Genomic DNA, 23,056 nt, shown 5'->3' with positions numbered 1-23,056 from the left:
TTGGTTTGGTATTTATAAGAATGTCTGATTCAGAAAAGCTAGCAAACACTGATGCTGGAATTGAAAAACAAAATGACTTTTCAAGTGCAGCAAGCAAATGTAATTGAAGTTTGTAAGGAGAGTCCACAGATTCAAGATATTGGACAGGATATGGTTCTACTGCTAAGTCAGGAAATAGGCTATTTTTTTCCTCTGATTATTTTTAACCATTTTTTCTATGGAAAAAAAAAAAACCAAAAACTGTGTAGAAAGACAAAGGTTTTGACATTTCCTGTAATGGGAACACAAACTGTAAATGAGTGAGGAACATTTGATTCATGTGCCTGAAATACTTCCCAAAATTAAGATATTCCATAACAAACTGAGGACAGAACCCCTGATCACTGCTCTTCTCCCTCCCTCCCTCTGAAAAACAGGTGGTTGACAGTAAGCTCACTTGACAGGGAATGGAATACAAAGAAAGATATGCTGCTGCTAAAATTCGTCAGGTTTTTTTAGAAGATCCAAACACTGCACTACCAAAATCACTGCACTGCATCATTGCAGAGATTATAATGTATAGTTAATGCTGTGGCCTTCTCAATGTCCGCGTCACATATGCCAGGATGATAACAGCTTGCTTGGGGATTGCTGCAGTTTTAGCAGTCCTTGCTCATGCAGTGCTCATAACAAAATCCTCAAGAAGTGCAGCAGTCTGCTATTATCATCTTCAGATTTCTCTGGGCTTTTACCTATGTCTATACATGACAAGGAGACAGGTAGCCAGGTAGGATATGAATGTGACCACTGCAAACGGTTTTTTATGCAATATGGTTCATATTGGAATTAATGGTGGTAATGCATAAATGGCCTGCAGTACTGAATTATCACTGAAGGATTGTGGCCCATGAAAGCACATCAGTAGTAGAGAATATCACAAGGAGAGGATGGGAGGAGAAGATTTCTGGGGATACATCTGAGAATGAAATATTCCTGCAGTACTTACTAACCTGCATCTTTGTTTAAGTAACCCCTCCTGCTTCCCCATTCCCAAACTGTTTTATTTAATCTAGGACATTTTTGTCACATTAAGTAAATGAACTACATAACTTTCTCCATTCTCTTTACACAAAGCTCCCTTCTGCCATCCTTATACCGAGGTGTGTCATAAGCACAATTAGCACAGGGATTAAATTTACATAAGTAAAGGGAATAGTGCCTCCCATATATAATCTAACTTTTTTCAGGTTTTCTGCCTTTTCATTCTGTAATAGTAAATTGAACGTACTGCTCAAACTTGCCTATCAAGTTCTTCTCTTGGGTGGGTTAAGATGCAGATAACAGGAGCTACATTTTTGTGTCTGAAAGAAGAAATTTATCTGGCATAATAAAAAAATTGGAATTGATGTATGTAATCCTTCATTGCTCCTTTAATGCCATGTATCCTTTTTTGTTAAACATTGAATATAGGTCACATAATTGCCGCTGCTTAACACTGATGTTCATGTAGTACCATCTAGAACAAATTCTCAATCTACCCATTTACCTTAATTTTATTTGTGCGCTAATTAGGTATGTAGGAAAGATGTGACTAGGGCAGAGGACTACCAAGGTCAATGTCTAAAAAGCATGCCAAGAGCCAGCACAGCTATAGCCTCAGAGAAAATTGGAGTTGCCAGTATTTTATGATGTAAATTCAAACAAAGGGTGACATTAGCGACAATATTTTATCTGGAACTGGCTATTAATATGGATTATGTGAAGTCATTTAAAATACCACCAGGAACTATAGTTTGACATAATGATTGCTAAAGTCTGAAATCCTCACAGAGCCAGATAGAAAAAATATGATTTTAATTTCCCAGTCACATGTTCACTTTTACTGTGGTAGCATGATTTACAAAGACTGTTAAGATCTACTTTTCAAAACAATTTTCACTTGTTTCCAATGGCACTTACTAACCAAAATTGTATTTTGATAATTTGACACGCATCTTTAATATCAGTCAGCTTTACACTATGCTTGTTCATGAATATTACTTAGGTCCATAGTAAAAGACCATGTAAAATATGCACTCTTTATTCAAAGATTATATGCTTCCTATGGAATATACTTCCATATTCTCACTAGAATGTGCATAGCCTCTGAGCAACTGTGCATTTTAAACCCCAAGAAAGTGAATAATTCAGGCTGTGCACCTGAAATTATGTACAAAGGAGTTATGTTACAGGATATAGATTTGTTGGGCTGAAATTAACGCCTCCTCTTTATTTTCATGGAAACTACAACAGATACAAAAAGCACAATATCAGTATTACATAGCACAAATTCTCAGCTGCAAGACACTATTTTGCAACAGAGTCACCACCATTAGCTATGTAAGAGCCTACATGTTGCACTTGTAAAAGTCTGCACCAGTAGAGGTGATCCACTGTCCCCACTGCTAAAACACACCATCCATCGCTTCACTGTGCTGTCATCCACTGTTTGGTCTCCATAAACGTTCAGAAAGTGTCTATGAATGTCAATAGGTGTTATTTTTTTCTGCATGGAGGAATTCAGTTACACACATTTCCTTCATTCACACTTCTATGTCAGATGCCATTCTGTCAGACTGCTTCTCTGCTGCCATCTGTCACACAGAAGCAAAATGTAATACACTTGTGGCAGGAAGGTTCAAAGTCTACTGCCATAGCACCAACATCAACCTCTGACATCATGGGCCAACATCATAAAATAGAAGCTATTACTTTCGGAAGAGCCATTGCACTCATTGCAGTCAAAAGTGTAATTTATAACCTTGTATTATCCCACAGTCATTTGCATTGCACAGATGCAACCTCTGATCTTGCTTTATATTCACTATACACTGTACTAAGATCTTTAATTTAGCACAAAGCAAAAATTATATTCGTACTTGGGTCTTTTTTATGATTTTTATTTGTAAAGGTTGATAAAGCTTGTGAAATGTGTAAGCCAAATTACAGTATATCCAGAATAGTATAATAGTATATCCAGAAGGATTTCTGTTCATATATTTAAATTTAAATGTGCTAACAATATCCATGTACTTTTGATTAAAAGTATGTTGTTCAGTCAGTAGATTACATGTTGCTTTTCAGAGTATGTTCTGTATACTTCTCCTTTACAGTTTTAATTCTTTCATTATAGGAAGCCCCATATGTTATGTTCAAGAAAAACCATGATACGTTTGAAGGGAATGACAAGTTTGAAGGATACTGTGTAGATCTGGCGTCAGAAATTGCAAAACATATTGGTATCAAGTACAAAATTGCCATTGTTCCTGATGGAAAATATGGAGCAAGGGATCCAGAGACAAAAATCTGGAATGGGATGGTGGGAGAACTTGTTTATGGGGTAAGCATACCAATTTTTGAAGCAGGATTTAATTTATTTTAGTATTAGTCATAAATTAGGAAGTATGTGTGTATTTTATTTAAACCTGAAGTCACAGAAAAGAAACAATTCTGTTTCGTATCTCTGTGCTTTCATTTATTTTCAAGAGGAAATCAAATGCAAATTTTGCTATTTGCTCAACCAGTACTTTGTGACATTAGAGCATCCATAGTTTTCACATCCCTTAAAAATTCGTTACTCTTAGAATTAATGGAGGACTTTCAAGACCACCCATTCTTGATATACTGTAAAGTTTAGTTGGGAAGAGTATCATTCATTGATTCATTTTCATGGAATGGGGGCAGATCTTTTAACAAAGACAGGACTGTTGGACTAGTGTTAGGAATTGTCATTTATTGGGACATATAAATAACATATATGAACATATAGGCACTGAACTGATCTGGAGAAGGATTCTGCAGAAAGAGCATCATGGTTAAAAATTCCGTTGACAGAGTTGTAATTGTGAAAATAGTTCCAACAACCACAAGAGAAATATTTTTAGTATTTAGTGTTACCAAAAGAAGCAAAAATTCAGAGCTCTGCTTGCTGGTTGCCTCAGCTGCTGCTATCTGTAATGTGAACAGAACCCAAATTTGAGATAACCTTTCAGTGATGGAATACAAAAAGTCCTGAAGCCCTTTAGATGAGAACATTTCCATCAGTTAGCATGTGTCATGCTTACACCTCTATGAAAGACTGCTGAATAACAGCTTGTCTACTCACAGTTTTAGGCAGAGCCTTGCCTGCCAAATGATGGTTAGGGCCCTGCTCTGTTCGGTCAACTACATAAAGCTGACAGATTTTGTCAGTCTTTTATTCATCAGTTCAGGTATCCCCATGACATGAAATAGACTTTGCACAGTAAAAGTATGGGAAACAATGTCCCCGAGTTTGTTGATTTCCTTTGATGCGAGAATGGAAGATTACATAAGCATCACAAACTCCTGTGTGTTCCTGGAAGCTCCTGAATGAACTAATCTCACAGAGGAAAAGCTGAGTGCTCACCAGGCGTCTGTAACTGCTTTAGTGCCTTAGAACTCTCAGAATGTTAAAAATCAAGGGTTTTTCAGATTCATCCTATCCAAATTAAGGCAACTTCTTATCTGGCGTTTAATTACATTAACCATCACATAGATGTGATCATTATACACTTTTACATCAGTAGTTTCTTCTAAGATATCTGCGAAATTATACACATTGTGAGAAAGTCCCTTTGTCCAGATTCTGTAGAGTTTTGATAGCAGAGTTTTAGTGACTTAAAATCTAGTGAAGTTATAGAGGAAAATTGAAATTACACTTTTTCTGTTTCCTGATCATTTGTGGTGTTTGGTTGTTTGTTTTTGTTTTGTTGGTTTTTTTTTTTAATCTTTTTTTCCCTTATCTTGAAAAATTTACCTCATGAAACTCAACCATCTCTAGTAATAGACTAACACACAAATTCCTGTTGGGAAGCTCAGACAGAGGTTCATACCAGTCCTGGAATGTGACTGCTGCTGTTGACATACTTGAAAGCAAGGACACTCCCAGGCATGAGCAACTTGTTGCAAATACCTGAAGAGGACATTCCACAATGCATGGTCAGAACTTTATTTTTTGAACAGAGAAGAATTACATGAAAGCTCTTTAGAGGTTTGATGGTCAAGCTGAAAGCTCTCAGGACTGCTTATTTAACTAAAAGAACTAATAGTACTCTGCTGTTGCCCAGTATTTGCTATAGCACCCAAAAGCTCCTATTGGCAGTGTTGATCCCAGTATGTCAGTAGTACCAGGGAATGCCTGTGAGTACTTAACTCTCTTGCCTAATCTGCTAAATTATCTATCTAAATTATCGGACTATTTACAAAGTCCATGGTGTATTTTTGACCATAGTTACTCTCCAAAATATTTTCTGGTCCCAGCTTGACGGTAGCATGGGTGTGTCTCGCTCCAATTTATAGGAGGGAGATGAGGTTCTTTTAATATCTGTATACCCGGCGTGAGATTAAGAAACAATGGTTTATATGTTGTTGCATCCAGTTTATTACCAAACCTAATCAGGGAGATGGGGAAGGGAAGGAGGGCGATAGAAAAGATGGAAAAGAAGCAGGAGTTGCGTAAAGCGGGGATAGTCACCAGCAGGATCCAGCAGCGTCCCGTTGCACAGCGTTTGAAGTCCCAGGCAGATGCAGCAGGGGGATGGGGAGCAGCAGCGTGGCTGGCCTTGGGCAGCAGGCAGGTAGACAAGGAAGTCGAGCAGCCAATCCTTGAAGCAGCAGCAGCGCTCAGGCAGCAAGCACAGGAGAGTTCGACAGCATGCAGGAGTCACCTCAAGAGGAATCTGATCGTCAGGAATCCCTCTTCTTCTTCATGAGGAATCTGTTGTCAGAAACCCCCTTCTTCATGAGGAATCTGTTATCAGAAAACCTATCCTCATGGTCTTCAGTTCCTCTTTTATCCTCCTTGTTCTCCTGTCTACTTGACAAGGATGGGCCTTGAGCAAGAGTCATTGAGTACCCTCTGAGATGGCCATCATCCTGAGATAGGTCCACACAAAGGAGCACTTCACAGCTATCTAGCTGCAGCTCATCTCGCTCTTGTTGCCCCTGGCCTTGTCCATCTGCGTCCCCCAGACAAAGGATCTCACAACCTTTGCCCAGGACTTGTTCATGTGTGTCCTTCAGACAAAGGATTTCACAATCCTTGCTGGGGACTTGAACAAGTCCATCTGTGTCCCCAGCAAGCTTTGAGACACAGATGTTAACAGAGTAATATCTTACAGGGTGACAGACTACTCCCTATAAGCAGCTTGAGTGCAGCCATTCTGGCTTGGAGGTTCAAGGATTTTCATGGCAGAGACAGAGCCTGTGCTGTGCCAGCTGGCCAGGAGCTCCCCAGCCTTGTTCAACTTACTTATACAGATGTAGCTTTAAAGCAGATTGTTTTTCCTGTTACTGCAGAAAAGTGTGTTACTTAAGATTTCCATGGGGAAATCAAGAAAACCATTCTCCCTGCAACCTCCTTAAGTCCTTGCCAGGTGATTTACACAGCAGCAGGTCCCCACTTAGAGAAAGCAGGAAAATCAGCCCATCCTTTCTGCAAAGCTCTCCTGTAAGCGGCTGCTCATCTTCTCCGGTAGATTCGCAAATCATAATCACAAAGTCTGAGTGTTTGGCTGTGCTTCAAGCAGGGCTTTTTATATGCAGCCAGGATTGAGACCAAATTTGCAAGTGAATTAGCAAGTTAACAAGACAACCTGCTTGAGAAACATTTTACAGATACTAAATGCCAACCATATTAAAGGGTAAACAGCATTGTGCCACCCAGTGAAAGCATTTCTGCATCACACAGAACAGTCCTTGTCTCTCCTGCTCTTTGCATAGACCCCCAGTACCATGTAGCACTGCTCATGTTGCTGAGGGTGAGCGCATGTGCCAGTTAATCCCATGTTACCTAGTTAAACCCATATGCACTTTGTGTTCTGGTAGCTGGACGCCTTCAGATTCTGTGCAAATGGCTTGGCTGTTACCTGAGCACTGTAGCTCATTTTTTTTTTCTATCATGTTGCAGGGGAAACAGAGTGATAAGGTGCTGTGATATGCAGCTTTGCTATGACTGTACATAAGGTCATGGCAAGGATTGATTTATTTTCCTATTTTGATTTTAGCACTATATGAAAAGCCATCAGAAAATCTTGCTAATTTGTCCCTGATTTATCTGAGCACCCTCAGTAATCTCTTGTGGGGCTCTGTAGCCCTTCATATCTAGCCCACTCAGAGAAGAAACGCAGCTGAGGTTGAAATACCATTGATCATGTATAACAGGTGTTTCCAAATGCACTGACAGTCAGCCTTGATTAAATATTTATTCCCCTGACGGAATATGCTACTCTTGCACTGTTTCATACAGAGGGTCAAAGCTCATTTCTCTTTAAAATCTGAGAAGCATGTACTTCCATAGTTAAAGTTACTTCCTGTATGATTTTTCTCAGATAGCTTTACCACCTTCATACAGATTGCACTAAGCACAAATTTTATTTAAAAGATTAGAATAATATACTCTGGAAAAGTGAAAATCTGCACCATCAGGCTTAATCTTGTTCCATTATTTTAAGCTGGAAGAATGCAGAATACATCTGTACTTGGTAGCATGCAGCCTAGATTGAAATACCATTACAGGTGGAGTTGGTTTGAGTGTGAGGTGCCATTAGTCTTTGTCCAAACAGATTTCACTGGGAACATGATCATGAATAATTTGCACTATTGTTATACTGTTTATCATTTAAATCCATAAACACTGATACTTTTAATGCACAGCAGTTGTTGCTATTTAGCTTTCAACAACAAGGAGTTTAAGTAGGCCTCTATGTGCCACAAAATATCCATACAAAAATGATAACTAATATGATCAGATTGGGTAGGTTGGATTTTTTTCCAAATATTGGGCTGCTAATCGTGACCTAGCTGTGTACTGTTCATTTACATTCGTTGTCATGAAACAAGTTTGTCTACATTATGAACTATCTAACATTAGACAGCAAATGTAGTGAAATGGGATACGTACTTATTTGTTTGATTGATCAATACCTCTTTAACTCCTTAGGGTAGTGTAGACAGCTCATTCTGCAGGCCTTTTAATTTGGTAAGATGCAGCTCATCCAATGTTTTGCATACAAGAACAGTGTGCTAATTAGGTCTTCAAGTTAATCTCCACAGCTAGCACCAAAGTGGTGCTGTCACTTTTCCACTTCATATCATAAAAACTAACAACTCTCAAGGATCCATTTTTAACACCGCTCATAATCAGCAGACACATAAGAAAATCAAGATTTAGCAACACTTTTGAAAACCAAGCTGAGCGTTTACACTGTGTTAATAAAGATACTATTATGTGGCTATGATAAAAACTAGCAGTAGTAGACCACGATCTCCTTGAGTCTTTTATTTATTTGGTTTCAAGGACTCCACAGCAGGCAATCACAGAACTTGAGATTTGGGATTATAAATGACATTGACTCTAAGGTTGGAAGCCATCTTTCTAGAAAGAGGGAAGTGATGAGTGAGATGAAGTACAGAACTATGCAGCAATGTCAGTAACCCAAACCATCTTACAGTCCTTAGATTACAGACACTAGATTCAATTTCTTCTTGTCAGGATATTTGAAAATATATTTTAAACATTGTTTGTATTTTTTACTAATAAAATCACAACGCTTCAAGAAATGAGATTTTTAAAAATGCCTCATATCACAGAATTTAAAATGCAGAGAATTAGCACTATTGCCATAATGATTACCCCAGATATTAGCACAAGAAATAATGACTGGTATGCTTGCAAAATGATGATTTTAATTATACTGCTTAAACTGTAATATCTTTACATAAAATCAGGGTAAGGGTTTGCATCACAGCTCTTTCAGAATGACAGCAATAACCTGATGATTAATATATAATAATTTAAATTTGAATTTGCATTTTTGGACCATTGCACGGTAATGAGTCACTTCTTTTAATGTGTTCAGAATTATGCAGCTACAAATATATATTTAAATTATAACTACATTAGATTAGTTTAAAATTATATTCCATAAAATATGTATAGCTTAGTATAACTTTGTTTATAAAAATACAAGAGCATATTACTTTAAATATGCTATATCTGTTTTAAAGTTTAAAGATGACAAAAAACCTACATTTCGATTTTAATTTTTCTTTATCACACAAGCTATTTATGCAACACTTGGATTAGACAAACTATTTAAGCATGTCCTCAGTTTTCAGCCTATTTTAATCTCGCTGAAATTTGAGGGATTTAAATATGTCCTTTTGTATTTTACTGAGTATTTATGTCCCAAAGAACTTGCTAAAATGAAAACATGTTTAAATTTTGATAAACTATGAGAAATGTACTTTATCTGATGATGCTACTCTGTAGGATGAATTTGGGCAAAATAAGTATTTAAAAAAGAAAATGAAGACAGTTACATTACGGAGGTTTGTGAATAACTCAGCTGTGCCCGTGAAGATGATTGGGCTTGTAACTGGGGGGGAAACACATGCAGAATATCTCATGTGTTGAGATCTGAAGCAGAATATGGCCACTGCAGAAGGCAGGTTGTGAGTCTACCTTATTTGCAACCAAAAAATGTATTTCCTAAAGATATCGTCCTTAGCCCATTAGCTAAGAGGTCCAAGCTAGCCAGAGAGCCTGGGCTAGCCTTCATCCTTATGAATGCACCTGGGGATAGCACTGTGGTAATCACAGAATCATAGAACAATTTGTGTGGGAAGGGGCCTTAAAGATCACCCAATTCCAACTGCCCTGCTGTGGGGAGGGTAACAGGATGACAGGATGAACAGGAGAAAGTTTTCTGCATCTCTGTTCCCCTGTCACTGTTGCATTTTCTTCCCAGTTCCTTTTACAACTCCCATGTAAGGTACTACTGTAATATTGTACTATAGTACAGTATATTCTATATATACAGTATACACTATATACAGTATATACTATAGTATACTATAGTATGTACAGTATATAATACTGTAGTATGACTGTACTACTGTACAGCTTTAGCTCACAGGGAGAGGAGCAAACCTTAGTCTGATGTTGGTCCTGGATCACAGAAAAGACAATTAGTGCAGTTACAATACTTTGTAATTAATGCAAACATCGTTGTTAGCATCCATAATCAACATCATCACCAGTAATGATTCATTAAAGACTGGCAAAAACGTATTTAAAGAAACAGATTGTTTAAAAAATTCTCTCTGAAGGAAGTGGATTTAACAAACTTTTTATCATTTAACGGCACAGTTTTGTATCCTATTTTCCATGTATTTGTCTTTTGTGCTGCTTATGACTTGATTCCTTTGTACTGAACTATCTTTTCCTCAAGTTGTCTTCCTGTAGTTTTGTGGCATTAATTAATCACCTTTGCTACTTTATGGAACTTGGAATTTCCGTGAGACTCTGAGTTGGGTTGTGCAGAACAATGATTGTACCTTATGAAAATATGATAATATGCAACTATTTCTGGAATTTTATAAAAAATACCAATATATCTAGTGTCAATAAGGCCATTTTCACTTTGAATCCTTCCTTAAATTCTTTAAATTTGAATTAATACCTGAAGTGCCCTTCATAGACTGCTACCCACCTCTGTAAGATCTGAGAGTCTTCTCTCAGGAAAATTAAGTATTTCTGTAGTTCTGTAAAACAAAATCCTGCAATATGTTTCTTTCTCTAAAAGCATATCGAGTAAATGTAGACTGTGATAGTACGAAACAGAAACATAGTATAAAGAATATATAAGCCACAGTGTCCTGATATTGATAACATACCTTTGGAATTAGCTGCTTATCTGAGTCTATAAGCCAAATCCAATTAATCTATACATCTATATTTCTTTTTTCTTTATAGAAAGCAGAGATTGCTGTTGCGCCTCTGACCATCACTTTGGTACGAGAAGAGGTCATTGATTTTTCTAAGCCTTTTATGAGTTTGGGGATATCCATTATGATCAAAAAGCCCCAGAAATCTAAACCAGGAGTATTTTCCTTCTTGGACCCTTTGGCGTATGAGATCTGGATGTGCATAGTCTTTGCCTACATTGGTGTCAGTGTGGTCCTGTTCCTAGTTAGCAGGTTTAGCCCATACGAGTGGCATACAGAAGAACCAGAGGATGGGAAAGAAGGACCCAGTGATCAGCCTCCCAATGAATTTGGTATATTCAACAGCCTCTGGTTTTCCCTGGGTGCCTTTATGCAACAAGGATGTGATATTTCCCCAAGGTTTGTGTCAAATCTTTTCATGTTTGCATTTTTTCTTCAACACTGAAGCGTAAAGTCTCCCATTTTATTTTCCTGGCAGTGTTTTGAAGTTCATTCTTTAGGAAGCCTTTTCATTGTTCTCGTTTTAATAGCTACAATAAGAGTAACAAAATATGCTTTGAATTTCAGCCATTATTGTTTACATGTGTCAATGTGTATAAATCACAGACAGTTCTCAGAAACAACAGGTACACACGGGAGGAATCCCACTGTATGGGCTTCAGAGGAATTGTGTTGTTGCTAAATTAGTTCCATTGTATTACAGTTGTGAAATGCACGCTATTATGCTACTTAACTTGTCTGAACAAATGTCCCACTTCTGTTCCCTATTAAATTCTGCAGCACTGCATCCAGAATATCCCTGTCTACACGAGAGATAATATTTGACCAGCTGTTTGTGGAAGCCATGTTGTAGTGCCAAGCTAGGCATTACAGAGTGGGTTACTTCAGATGTAATATATGATCTCAGTCCTGAATTTCTCAACCTTTTTAGATGTTCTGGAACTTTGGTGTGCAGTAACTACAACTTAATTTATGACCCATTCTTTCAAATTTGAATTAGCAATGAGATTTCAGAGCATCAGTACTGACCTCTAGCTCGGCTATTATTGAAATCAGAAATAACATTGCTGCTGATTAATACTGGATGTACATTCCTCTTCAAAAGCCTTCACATCAAATTGCAGGTGGTAAAATGGAAATTGTAGTTTTTACTTATCATAAATAACAGTTGCCACAAAAATGCATGCTTCTTAAATAACAAAATATGAAATGTTGAGTTATTATAGTTGTGTTCAGAATGTTTGATAAGTCCTTGTGGTAACTGAACATATGTTAAATTGGTCACAGAAACGTTTTAATCCTGGAACCAGTATAAGCATGTGCAAATCTCATCCTTAAAGAGGAAAAAGACAAAGCTACTGATCTGCAACTACTAGGCTTTACTTTTGTCTCAAAAAAGAAATTACCTACCTAGGATTTTTTACAACATTTTTGCCATGCTAGGCATTTCCTGAAATAAGAACATTGGGATTACTGTTCAAGAGAATTCATACTTCTGTGTCTGTGAGAAATATGTATCACTATAGTGGACTGTGTACTATAGGCATTAAGATTCAAAAGTGTATATTTAAAATGCGGATAGTCTCCTTCCCATCTTCTGTTAGGTAACGACATATTCAGTAATAATAGTGCCTCCTTTTTTTCTCTTTCTCTCTTTGTGGCTGAAAAGACAGGAAAATGTGCATTATCTTATTCATGTTTAGATCCCTCTCAGGTCGCATTGTTGGAGGTGTCTGGTGGTTCTTCACGCTCATCATTATTTCATCCTACACTGCTAACCTCGCTGCTTTCTTGACTGTTGAGCGAATGGTCTCGCCCATAGAAAGTGCAGAAGACCTTGCCAAGCAAACTGAAATTGCTTACGGAACACTGGACTCAGGGTCAACCAAAGAGTTCTTCAGAGTAAGTTGGCATACCCATTAGAGCAGCTTTCCCTAATGACCACTCTGATAACATGCTTGGAAAGGGTGAAGTACCATTACTTTGCAATTATGTATAATATGGTTTGTAACTCATGCAATTCTTAATCTACATTTTTACCCCTGACACCTTTTGTTGGAGTTCTCAGTTATTTTAATTCATGGAAAACTTATTGATCCTGTCACATTGGAGAGAAGAGTTTCCCTGAGGGATACTGGAGCCTGTGGTAATTAAAGCAGCATTGCACTATTGATTCATTTGAAGCTGCAGCACTAAAATGATGTGAAGCATTGAAAGTCCATGATGATAATATGTAGTCTTGAAGGTTTTGCTTTTACTTTTGGATTTGGCTGCATGCATTTTCCTTTAGGGTCTTGGATAGGAAATGCATTATTTTTAATTTACAGACTTTCAGATGAGTAATAAAGAGAAAATACAACTTGAGGGGATGGGGCTGAAGCATTAGGAAACAGCCTAAATAGCCATTCATATGTCTGTGCTGTCTCTGTTGATTACTTCATTTTCATTTGCTTTCCTATATATCTGTAGTTGACATGTAAACCTCTTCCTTTGCCAATCAGAAAACAGAGCCTGAGCATTATCAAGAGTACATAATAAACAACCCCTCCTGATTTCTTTCACATTTCACATTTATTTCACATGTGAATTTAGTGTTTGAACATGGCTTTGAATAAATGTAGTCAGTAATTCTCCCTTGGTAACTAAGTGGTTCAAGACAAAAAATCTAATATGAAAGATACAGGTTAAGGCATTTTTAGAAGAAAGAAAAGTTTGTCTTACTGAAAGGGTACTGTTCTGTGTCAGGCGCTCCCATGTAGCTTGAATGTTTTCAGTTTGGCCAAACTGAAGTCACTCAACAACATTATGAATGGAATTTGTGAACTGAAGACAGGAACAGTTCAAGGAGAGTTGCTGAGTGTTGTCCAAGAAGCCTGTAGTGAAATAATATTTTCATTATAAGATACAGCCCCACAGAAAACTTGCAGATATTTTCTTGCATATTTTAAGCTGTAAAAATATGGTGCCTTGTGGGAGTTTACTCTTAAGAGAGTTAACTAAATTTCTTCTTTAGATACTGAAACCTGTATGGGACAAGAGTTTTAGGATGAAATGAGTCACTCGTTGAAGTTTCTTTCTCTTTGCACCAACTCTAGAGTGATCCATCAGAAATGGCTAGAGTGCGTGGTACTTCATTTTGTGATGGATATTTTTCCCGGACAGGTGACTATAGCTGTCTTTTTTGCAGTCAGTATGCTGCTATACACCTAAATGCAATGTTACAGATGGTTTCTGAGAGCATGCTTTGTTATCCCTGAGGTGGTAGAAGCATGGCTTTTTATTCTTGGAAGCCTTTGTTTCACATCAGACCCCTGCCAAAATGGTGGCTTTCAAATACAGAGAGCTCATCCAAAAACTGAAACACTGTAATCCCTGAGATGGCTGGATTTCCTATTTTTTAGAAAATAGCATAATCCCACAGTATTCCTTTTTATTTTTCTTTATCTGTGCTTAACCCATAGATTCTTCTTTAATTCATTTAGTGCAAATTCTGGCATTTAATTCTGAGAATTCCAGTTTTAGTACATTAAAGTGTATGCATTTCAGTATTTTTTCGACAGGCATGAAGCTGTGATGATAATTAAAACCATGATGCTGAGAACAAACCAGGTTTATTTAATTATTTATTTATTCACTTCTTGCATTCTCCAGAATATACAGTATTTGCTGTTTTTAATGTGATGATACAAAAAAGAATTCCCAGGGGAGATCTTAAAGGTCCTTCCCAACCTAAGCCACTCTATGATGACTCTATTTCTAAAAATTTTTGCACAAAACAGGGACAAGGATAAAATATCACTGACAGACAATATTTCTACAAGCACTGTTTGCATAATCCATAAACTCAGGTCCCACCTCAAACAATAGTACATGAAGATTTGTTTCCCAATTAATCTGTGCGTGTGTATGTGTGTGTGTGTGTGGTTGGAAGCAATCATCAGTTTTAGAATTAGAGTCATGGATAACTTTTCTTTTAGTGATTACTGAAAGTGATTACTGGCTGTGGTCCATCAGGACATTTTCTTATCATTTGATCATTTCTTATCAAAACGTCAGAAAATCAGAACAGCCATTCAGTCTGCTTTAAATCATGATTGAAAACCGAAAAAGAAAGTCATTTTAAAGACACAGTAAAGAAAAATAAGACATCGATTCCACCAACTATTTACTCTTATTTCCTGTTTTGGAAGCATCAAGAGTTGCACTGTCAGAGCAGCTTGCTCAAGAGGAAGGAAGCTTACCCTTAGTCTCAGAAAAGCCCTAAATGAAAATCATCCTATCTTGACTGACTGCAGAGGAAAGCTGCTAAGCTTTTTCATGTGGTAATAAGGAATATCTTCATTTTTCACTCTAGGTTGACATGTACAATTTGAATGTTAACAAGTGAAAGCTTGGGAGACAAAAATGTCCTCACAGAGCAGATGTCTTGTTAGACTTTCTGTATTTTTTATCACTTGATAGGGAAACAAAATAAGATCCAGAAAAAAACATACTTAATTGGAACCTTTTTTTTAATTGACTTAGGGCATAACTCCATGTTAATAATAGTTCTGCTTTGTGTGGAATATTTCTAGTTTTGAAAGAAAGTGACCTATTATAAGTTTATTTCATGAAGTGAATATTAAGACGTAAGAAATTGTTAGAAGTAAAGATAAACGAAGGCAAGTAAATATTCCTGAAATGTTGCCTGATTCATTACTGTTCTCTTACATGTTTTTTTTTCTTTCTGTAATTTTAATTGTAATTGTAAAGCAAAGGGAAGACATGGATGGCTTGACTAAGGCTCTGCTCTTAGCTTCTATTATGTAAATGAAAAGGAGCTGTGTCTGCAGTGGAAAGAGAGGATGTGATTATGGATATACACAACTATTATTAATTTGCATAATTACAAGTTTTATTGTGTTTGATGGACAAAATGGGATAGGTAGACAAACTAAAAAAAGAATGGATAATTTATGATATTCTGTTGTATGGTATTTGTATTGAACATTTCTAGTTGAATGGTGCTTATTTTCCAGTTAGATGTTCTCTCCTAACAACTTCGTTTCTAAGCCATAATACATTCAGTCAGTATTTGCTCAGGGAAATTACTCTTAACCTATGCAAAGTCTTGGTTCCAGGATTCTCAAAGCCATTCTACATTTAAATAATACCTAGATTACATTATTTTATATTTGCTCAAATATTCTAATATCCTTCTGTTTCCTTCAGCGTGGGGCCACATAATAAAGTAATTATTTTCCTGCAGTGCTCAGCACAGCATAGGAATGGGCTGACAGACCAAATCTCACTTTGCTTGAAATTCCTGTTGACTCAAAGAAAAGCTTTCATGGCTAGAAAGATTCCTCTTTTGCCCACACACAAGAGAAGACAAATGCCATGTCTTATTAAATAAAAATACCAGATAGAGGTCAGCTGCCATGCTGCTGGTTAGCATGTACGTATTTGTGTTGCTGGATGAAGCAGAGGAGTTGCTGAATTAATGCAACAAGCACAGGGAAGCTTCTGATATTGACAGTCTCACCACTGTGGTTTCCAAGTTTAAATTCTACCCTTTCTGATGTTTTATTTCCTTATTTATTTATTTTTGCTTACGGTTTATCATCCCTTATTCTTTATTTGTGAATACATAACGCAATCCCAGTAAGGAAAATCTCCAGCTAAGTCATGACTTCCTGCACATTCCTTGAGCAAGCACATGTCCTGGCCAAGTATTTGCAAGATATAAACCCAATTTATTTATGAACTACTGTTCTAAAAACATGCCTAGTATTTGTTTAAAACCAAAAGCTCCCAGCATTATATCTCCTTCAGCAGCATATTTTGTACAATTTTCTGTTTTCATCTTTAATTTGAACCGTGTCTTCGAATGTACAGAATCTCAATTGAAGTTGAAACAGTTCTGGATTGTGAATAAGCAGAAATATTACTTAAGCTATTGTGGTTTCATTGATGTTAGAAGTGGGTGTAAAAGCAGAGAATTTACTCAAGATACAGCTCAATATTTATGGAGGAATTCTTTTATTTTTTTTCTCTTTTCCATACAGGTTTTTTGTGGATATCTATTTCATACATAATTCCCTAAAATGCTCCTTATAACATTTATTGTGTAAACTGCTTTTATCTAAAAATAAATTCAGGCCTTAAATATGCAGTTACTTTATTGTAACTGGTCTACAAGTGATATCTGATGTTATAGTATATCCACTGTTATGTCTTTTTTTTATTATTTATTAATCATTGTATTAAAAGGAAACCCTTAACAGTCAGATTTTCCCAGTACCCATTATTTGAAAAATTGTGATTGATTGATTTTATTTTGAACAGCACCACTGTGAAATGTCACAACATTCTTTTGTTCTAACTTCTTTTTAATTTTCTCCAGAGATCAAAAATAGCAGTGTACGAAAAGATGTGGACCTACATGAAATCAGCAGAGCCGTCAGTGTTCACTAGGACTACTGCAGAGGGAGTAGCTCGTGTCCGCAAATCCAAGGGCAAGTTTGCCTTCCTGCTGGAGTCCACCATGAATGAATACATTGAGCAACGAAAGCCTTGTGACACCATGAAAGTGGGAGGAAATCTGGATTCGAAAGGCTATGGCGTAGCCACACCGAAGGGTTCTCCATTAAGGTGGGTGGAATAGTATAACAATATAAAATGTGTTGTTATAGTATTCCACCTTCCCTGATGTCCCTGATATAGCTATTTTTTTGTTTTGTGTGTGAACATGGTATGTTGTTTTTCTTTTCTTCCATTTCATATTTTGTTTGATCAGCAAAGGTAACAGTTCCTAATTGCAATATGGATTTAACAGCTATAGTTGGCATACCTTTCAAGGCCATATAAAAACCAAACTGGTTGAACACTAGCTACTTGAAGTCAGCCTCAATAGAATTAACATCAGCTATTCTATTTCATTCAGCTTTTTTCACCAAATTCAACCCTTTATAGAGTATTATGCATACATTATTTGCATCAGTAGCTGCATCAATAATAATGCCTACATTTTATGTTTTGTTCATTGATCTTGGCTGCCAATTTCTGAAAAAGAAGCTGCTTCTAACATTTTTTTTTTTCCAATTGCCATCACTTAGAGGCAATTATTCTTTCATTACAGAAACTTAATTGAATTGCTTCTCTTAAAGCACCTTCTTATTTAGAAAAAAAAAAAAAAGGTTTTGTTTCCAGCATTATGCATTTCAGTACTGCCTTCAAAGTCACCAGCATTTTTGCTATCTTGGTATAAAACACAGTCAAGCAGGAGAATTTTAGATTCACAAATAGACCATTGTTTGCTGTTCATTTGGATTTTCAAGGAAAAAGAAGTCTAGGTACTTCTCTGTGTTAAAACTGCCAATATTTACCATTGTGATGTCTTTAGCATGTAATGCAAACAGAAGTTGTTTTTTCTTATGGTAGACTTGCCAATTTTCTTCAAAGCACAAGAGCAGCTAGCAGATGGAGGGAATATGACCTGAGATGTCTTACAGCAATAGGGTGCATTGGAGTTGGGAGAGGGAATGGGCCATGGAGCAACCAGCACTCCCTGCAGCAATTTCACTCATGTGCTCACAAGTAGAGGTTAAAACAGTCTCTGGTAACATAGTCACTAGTGAGATGAGGGAGGTGCTGCAGGTGCAAATGGAGACATTATTTTGTGTAGGAAGTAACTGGGGATATTTGACTGCATTCATGACCGCAGAGGAAACTTCACCACTATTCAATTAACTAGGTTAGCTCTTAACTCACGGATTTAACCTGCACACAGTACCACAGACCTCAAGCCTTAGCTGCGCCACGCTGATGAGAATGGAAATATCACCATGTCCATCTGCAGCAAAAGAAAAGGGCTATACATTCAAGGGAATATCAGTCCAGTTATTGCCAGGATTGAATATTAATTTTTGGTCCTTAACATTCAGTACCTCTCATATAAAAACTGACTTCTTTGCCACTGAATGGAGTGGTAAGAGAACATAGGGAGATGAGAGAGGGAAAATGTCAACAGTAAAATACTAATTGTAAAGAAATTATGTCCAGAACTCGTGGGGCTGTAAAAGCAGAAGGTAATAGATAATAAAAGAGTAGTCTGTTATCTGAGTATATTTCCAAAGATCACAGCCACATATTTTTAATTTTATATTTTAATATATTATTGCCTCTCCTCTCAGTGCTGCAAAGTACCTGGACGAGTTAGGCAGCACTGCAGTTGAGTGCTTTTCTTGCAGCTTAGATAATAAAGTGCCCAAAGTCAGAGCAAACTTGTTTAGAAATCAGTTTAGCTGCTTACGTATATATCCTAGCCATGGTCTGTTTGCCCTGAGCATGCTTTGTGGTGCTCTGTAGTTCTCAGTATTTTCTGCTGAGTATTCAACATCAACAGTAACAGCCTATTATCCTGAGCATTAGCAGCCAGTGGTAGTTTTTTTTTTGGTCAAATTTGGGTTTATCTCAGGTTTGGTTGGCTGGCGAGATAAAATACATTAAGAGTAATAGGAATGAAACATGAAGTGGTTAGACCAGAAGGTAAGAGGGCCCATTAAGACAGGTTAATAGAAACAAAAATGAAAAGCCATGATCACAAGGATAAAGTATGAAATCCTGGTTCCATCCCAGATAAAAACAAAGCTCGCATATGTTTCTGTGAGGCCACAATTTGGTCTAAGTATCAGAAAGTATCATCAGGATGATATGAACAACATTTAGTTTTTCATCTCCTAAGTTCAAACATGTTTCATAAAAGGGATAGGGAGAATCTTACCCAGGCTGAAAATCAGACCAAATCTTCTTTCAAGCTGTCTCGACTGGCTGTCAACGTCCATGTCTTTCCTGAGCCTTTCTTTCACATGTGCTAAGCTGCTTGTTCTCCTGCTGCACCCCATTCCCTCTCCAGCCCCAGTGACAAACCTCAAGCAACACATGAGTGCTGCTTACCCATTAAAAAACATTAAGCAACTAACTTAATGTTCTGGACAAGAAGAAAGAACAAGCAACACTCACATGCCTACCACCTGATCCATGTGTCATGTAGAACTAGAGTGAAGAGGGGAGAGGCATCCTAGCCGTGTGCTTTTGAACAGAAAAGACTCAACTGTACTTTTTAACTGCATGCTTCAGTATTTTCTGAGCTGTTTGGAGCCATAGAGGGTGCTGGCTTTACCGTTTGGACTGCTACTGGCCAGATGACTTATGTAACCACTGCCAGCACAGATAATTGCAAATATTGAACACGCACTTTGAAATTCATGAAGGGCAGACTAGCTCAGCTCATTACATAAATTAGTCAAAAGACATAACTTGCTGTGGGAGTTGAAAATTTTATGTTTTATTTAATTATCATAACTTCCTTTTGGAATTATGTGTTTACCATAAATTACTTAATGTAGTTCAGAAATAACTGCAAATAACATATAAATGTTAAAAATTCTATTCTCTATTCTCTAAAAATTCTATAACTCTATTCTTGGGTTGTTCAGGACCAGGGAAAAACATCAGTTTTTTAAAATGAATTATTCATGGCAGATTATTTACTATGCTCTTTGAACACCTATTTCACTTGAGATATTCTGTTCTTAATCTTCATCCTATCTACAATGTTTGCAAATCAGGAGTTTCTTCACTAAAAATGTGGTAACAACTTCATATAACATTGATATGATTATATGGAAAACCAGGCCATATATTTTCACATACGTAGCACAGACAGAAAGTGGAGGAAGTATAATCAGATTTCTTCCATTTGCAATGATTTCCAGCCATCACATCACTGGGCTTGCGTTCATTAGAGTGCTCGTACCCATCCCTTTGCTCATACAGATGAAATCCACCCTTCAGAGTGACCAGGGACTGGTCTCTCTGTTGCTCATGACCCTGCTCATGAGCAGGTTAGTGGATTTTAATTTGAAACTCTTCTTTATTGGATTCCATGCCTCATTTCTGCAGTGTTCAACCAGTAGTTATTGGCTAATTTAACTGATTTATTCTTGGTGCTGGTGGTGTAGTAGGACTCATGCATATATATCACTGGGTGGAAGAGAATGAGAAATGCCTGATGTGTGCTTCTTTTATGCCCAGTGGGCAGTATCACACTGCACATCATGTTTGTCTCCTTCCTTCCTGCCTTTTCAGTGATATTCGTTTATAGGTAATATGGTAAAAGCCTAACACATCTGAAAAGGAATGTGGGATTGAGTGCAAAAACTCATCACAACAAAAACTAAGTTTCTTTCATAGCACTACCCAGTCATCCCTACTGTTTTCTCTTCCTACCACGGTAGGTATCTGTCCAAAACTACTGTGTAGCAATCAGTGTGACATAAAGAGTGTTTTTCTTCAATGGTTGTGTATTGAAAGTTGGTTAAGAGAGAGCTGCTGGTCTGCTTAGCCACACCTGCCTTTGTAAATGTGGTGTTGTTAGAAGATGGGCTAGTAGCCAGACTTCTGGTCACTGTGTACCACCCCTGGCTTGTTGGCCTTGCCATGCACAGTAATCTGTGTCTCTACAGGGGAGTATCTGGAGGCCTTTCACTATGCAAATTCTGTACCTTGCATGCTTATACTCTTCTATTTTGGTTATGTAGGCATCATAAACATGTTTGAATAGTGATGAAAATGGAAGTTCTTTGTTCTTAAGGGTAAAGGAAGAGTAAGCAAGGGCAATATTGTCTTAAAGGTACTGCTTTTTGTACTTTGAAGCTCTTTGATGCAAGGATAACAGGTTGAGCTAGAAAACTGTTATTGCCATGACTGCTTTCACTAAGGACATTGTGCTGCGCTGGCCTGCAGCCCACAGCATGAAGTGTGAATGGGTGCAAGGTGGTCAGTTTTATGAGTGCTGGTGAGGCTCTTTGAGACCTGCTCAGTGTGAGTGGTAGAATTAGATCCGCCTAAATAATTAACTGTTGTGTGAATAAATGTGCTGATGAGATGGAATAAATGTGTTAGAAATTGGTGGGATTGATGGTGGCTATTCACAAACATGATCAAATCCAGGGCTGTATTAAGTTCCTGCTATTGACCTTACAGTGAGTGTTCATAGATAAAAATCTGGGATTCCATATTTCGTTATTCAAGTCTATATTCTTCATGTATAGCAAATAATAATTTCAACTTGACTTTACAAGGAAGTGTTTATGTTCTGGTGAGAAAGGAGAACAGGGTCATGTGGCTGAGATGCTAGTGGTTTGTTCTTCACCCCTTCCTCATGTGTTTCTTATAACATGTGGTGGAAAACATGGGAAAGGCATTAGTGAAGCATGTGGATGTAATTTTCTGATTGCTGGTGTGACATGAAGAAATGCAATGGGAGCAAAGCCATGGATTTTAGTCTCTAGCCCTCACAAGGAAGGAATCTTCTGGAGAATGGGTGAAAAGGCATCCCCAGGGTGCCCTGCCAACATCTTAAGCATTCACTCATTTGAATGCAGAATCTGAAAGAGTTTTATCTGCAGTGGGGTTTCTGTGATGGAAGGATCTTTTTTCTTGAGGTACCTTGTGAGTTTATGTAAGTAAGATAAATATCCATTATGAATGGAGGTCTGTGTGTGGGGAGCTTTGCAACCTACTGTCTTGATATTAGTGACTTTATAACTAAAGTCCAAGTTTTCTTGAGGCAAATCTCCAAACTGTTGTCTAGCTGTCCATCTAGTTGGCAGCTTGGTGTCAGTGCAGAAATAGGTTCCGTGGGGACAGGTAGATTGCTCTTTGAAGTAATTCAAAGGTATATTGATGTATTTTTTGTTTTTTTATTTTTGGCAGGACACAGAAAGTGCCATGAGTGCAGCATCATGGACACTAATGAGGTGTTTTCTCTAGGGAATAAATTCTGTAAACACTTTTCACTGCAATTTTGTGGCTTAAGTCAGGATTGTTTCGATTTCCTAACTTTCCACTTGTAAAATTTACAAGAGCAAAACTCTTCAAGTAAAAGATTTTAGTTAAATGTATTTGCTTGTTCATCCTGCAGTGGAGCTCTTTATCCAAACACTCAGTGCATTTATAAATGTTTCCCTTTTTTCTTTTTTTTTTTTATTGGGCTCTTTTCTTATGGAGAAGATTAAAAATTAGAAAGTTAACACTTCAGGCATTACTGTGGAACAGTGGAACCTAGGACTCTGATCTCTGCTATCTCTGCTCTCAAGATCTTTTTTTTTTTTTTTTTTCCTTTTAAGAGAGACATTCTATTTCCAGACAGAAATTATCAGAAATAATCCAGGTAGCAGAAACTAAATATGCCTCTGAGGCTCAGCTGAAGGAACAACTTGCTGACATTCATTGCCAGACTTTC

General features: G+C 37.3%; 1 protein-coding gene across 8 annotated transcripts in view; it reads left to right on the top strand.

Annotated features, from left to right (window-relative positions):
* Positions 1 to 23,056, top strand: part of GRIA4 (glutamate ionotropic receptor AMPA type subunit 4) — a 224,590-nt gene that overhangs the window by 165,218 nt on the left and 36,316 nt on the right. For all 8 annotated transcript variants that reach the window (XR_007377242.1, XM_048945677.1, XM_048946183.1 and 5 more), the window contains exons 10-13: positions 3,152 to 3,358; positions 10,796 to 11,166; positions 12,471 to 12,669; positions 17,153 to 17,400. Coding sequence is in view for 7 of the 8 variants with exons in the window: in XM_048945677.1 (XP_048801634.1) it covers positions 3,152 to 3,358; positions 10,796 to 11,166; positions 12,471 to 12,669; positions 17,153 to 17,400 (1,025 nt within the window). In the remaining variant the exon portion in view is untranslated. The remainder of the gene's footprint in view (positions 1 to 3,151; positions 3,359 to 10,795; positions 11,167 to 12,470; positions 12,670 to 17,152; positions 17,401 to 23,056) is intronic.

The sequence above is a fragment of the Lagopus muta genome, chromosome 1 (genome assembly GCF_023343835.1).
Source record: "Lagopus muta isolate bLagMut1 chromosome 1, bLagMut1 primary, whole genome shotgun sequence".
Classification (NCBI taxonomy): domain Eukaryota; kingdom Metazoa; phylum Chordata; class Aves; order Galliformes; family Phasianidae; genus Lagopus; species Lagopus muta.
The sequence above is the reverse complement of the archived record's forward strand: the minus strand, read 5'-3'. Positions and strand labels throughout refer to the sequence as shown.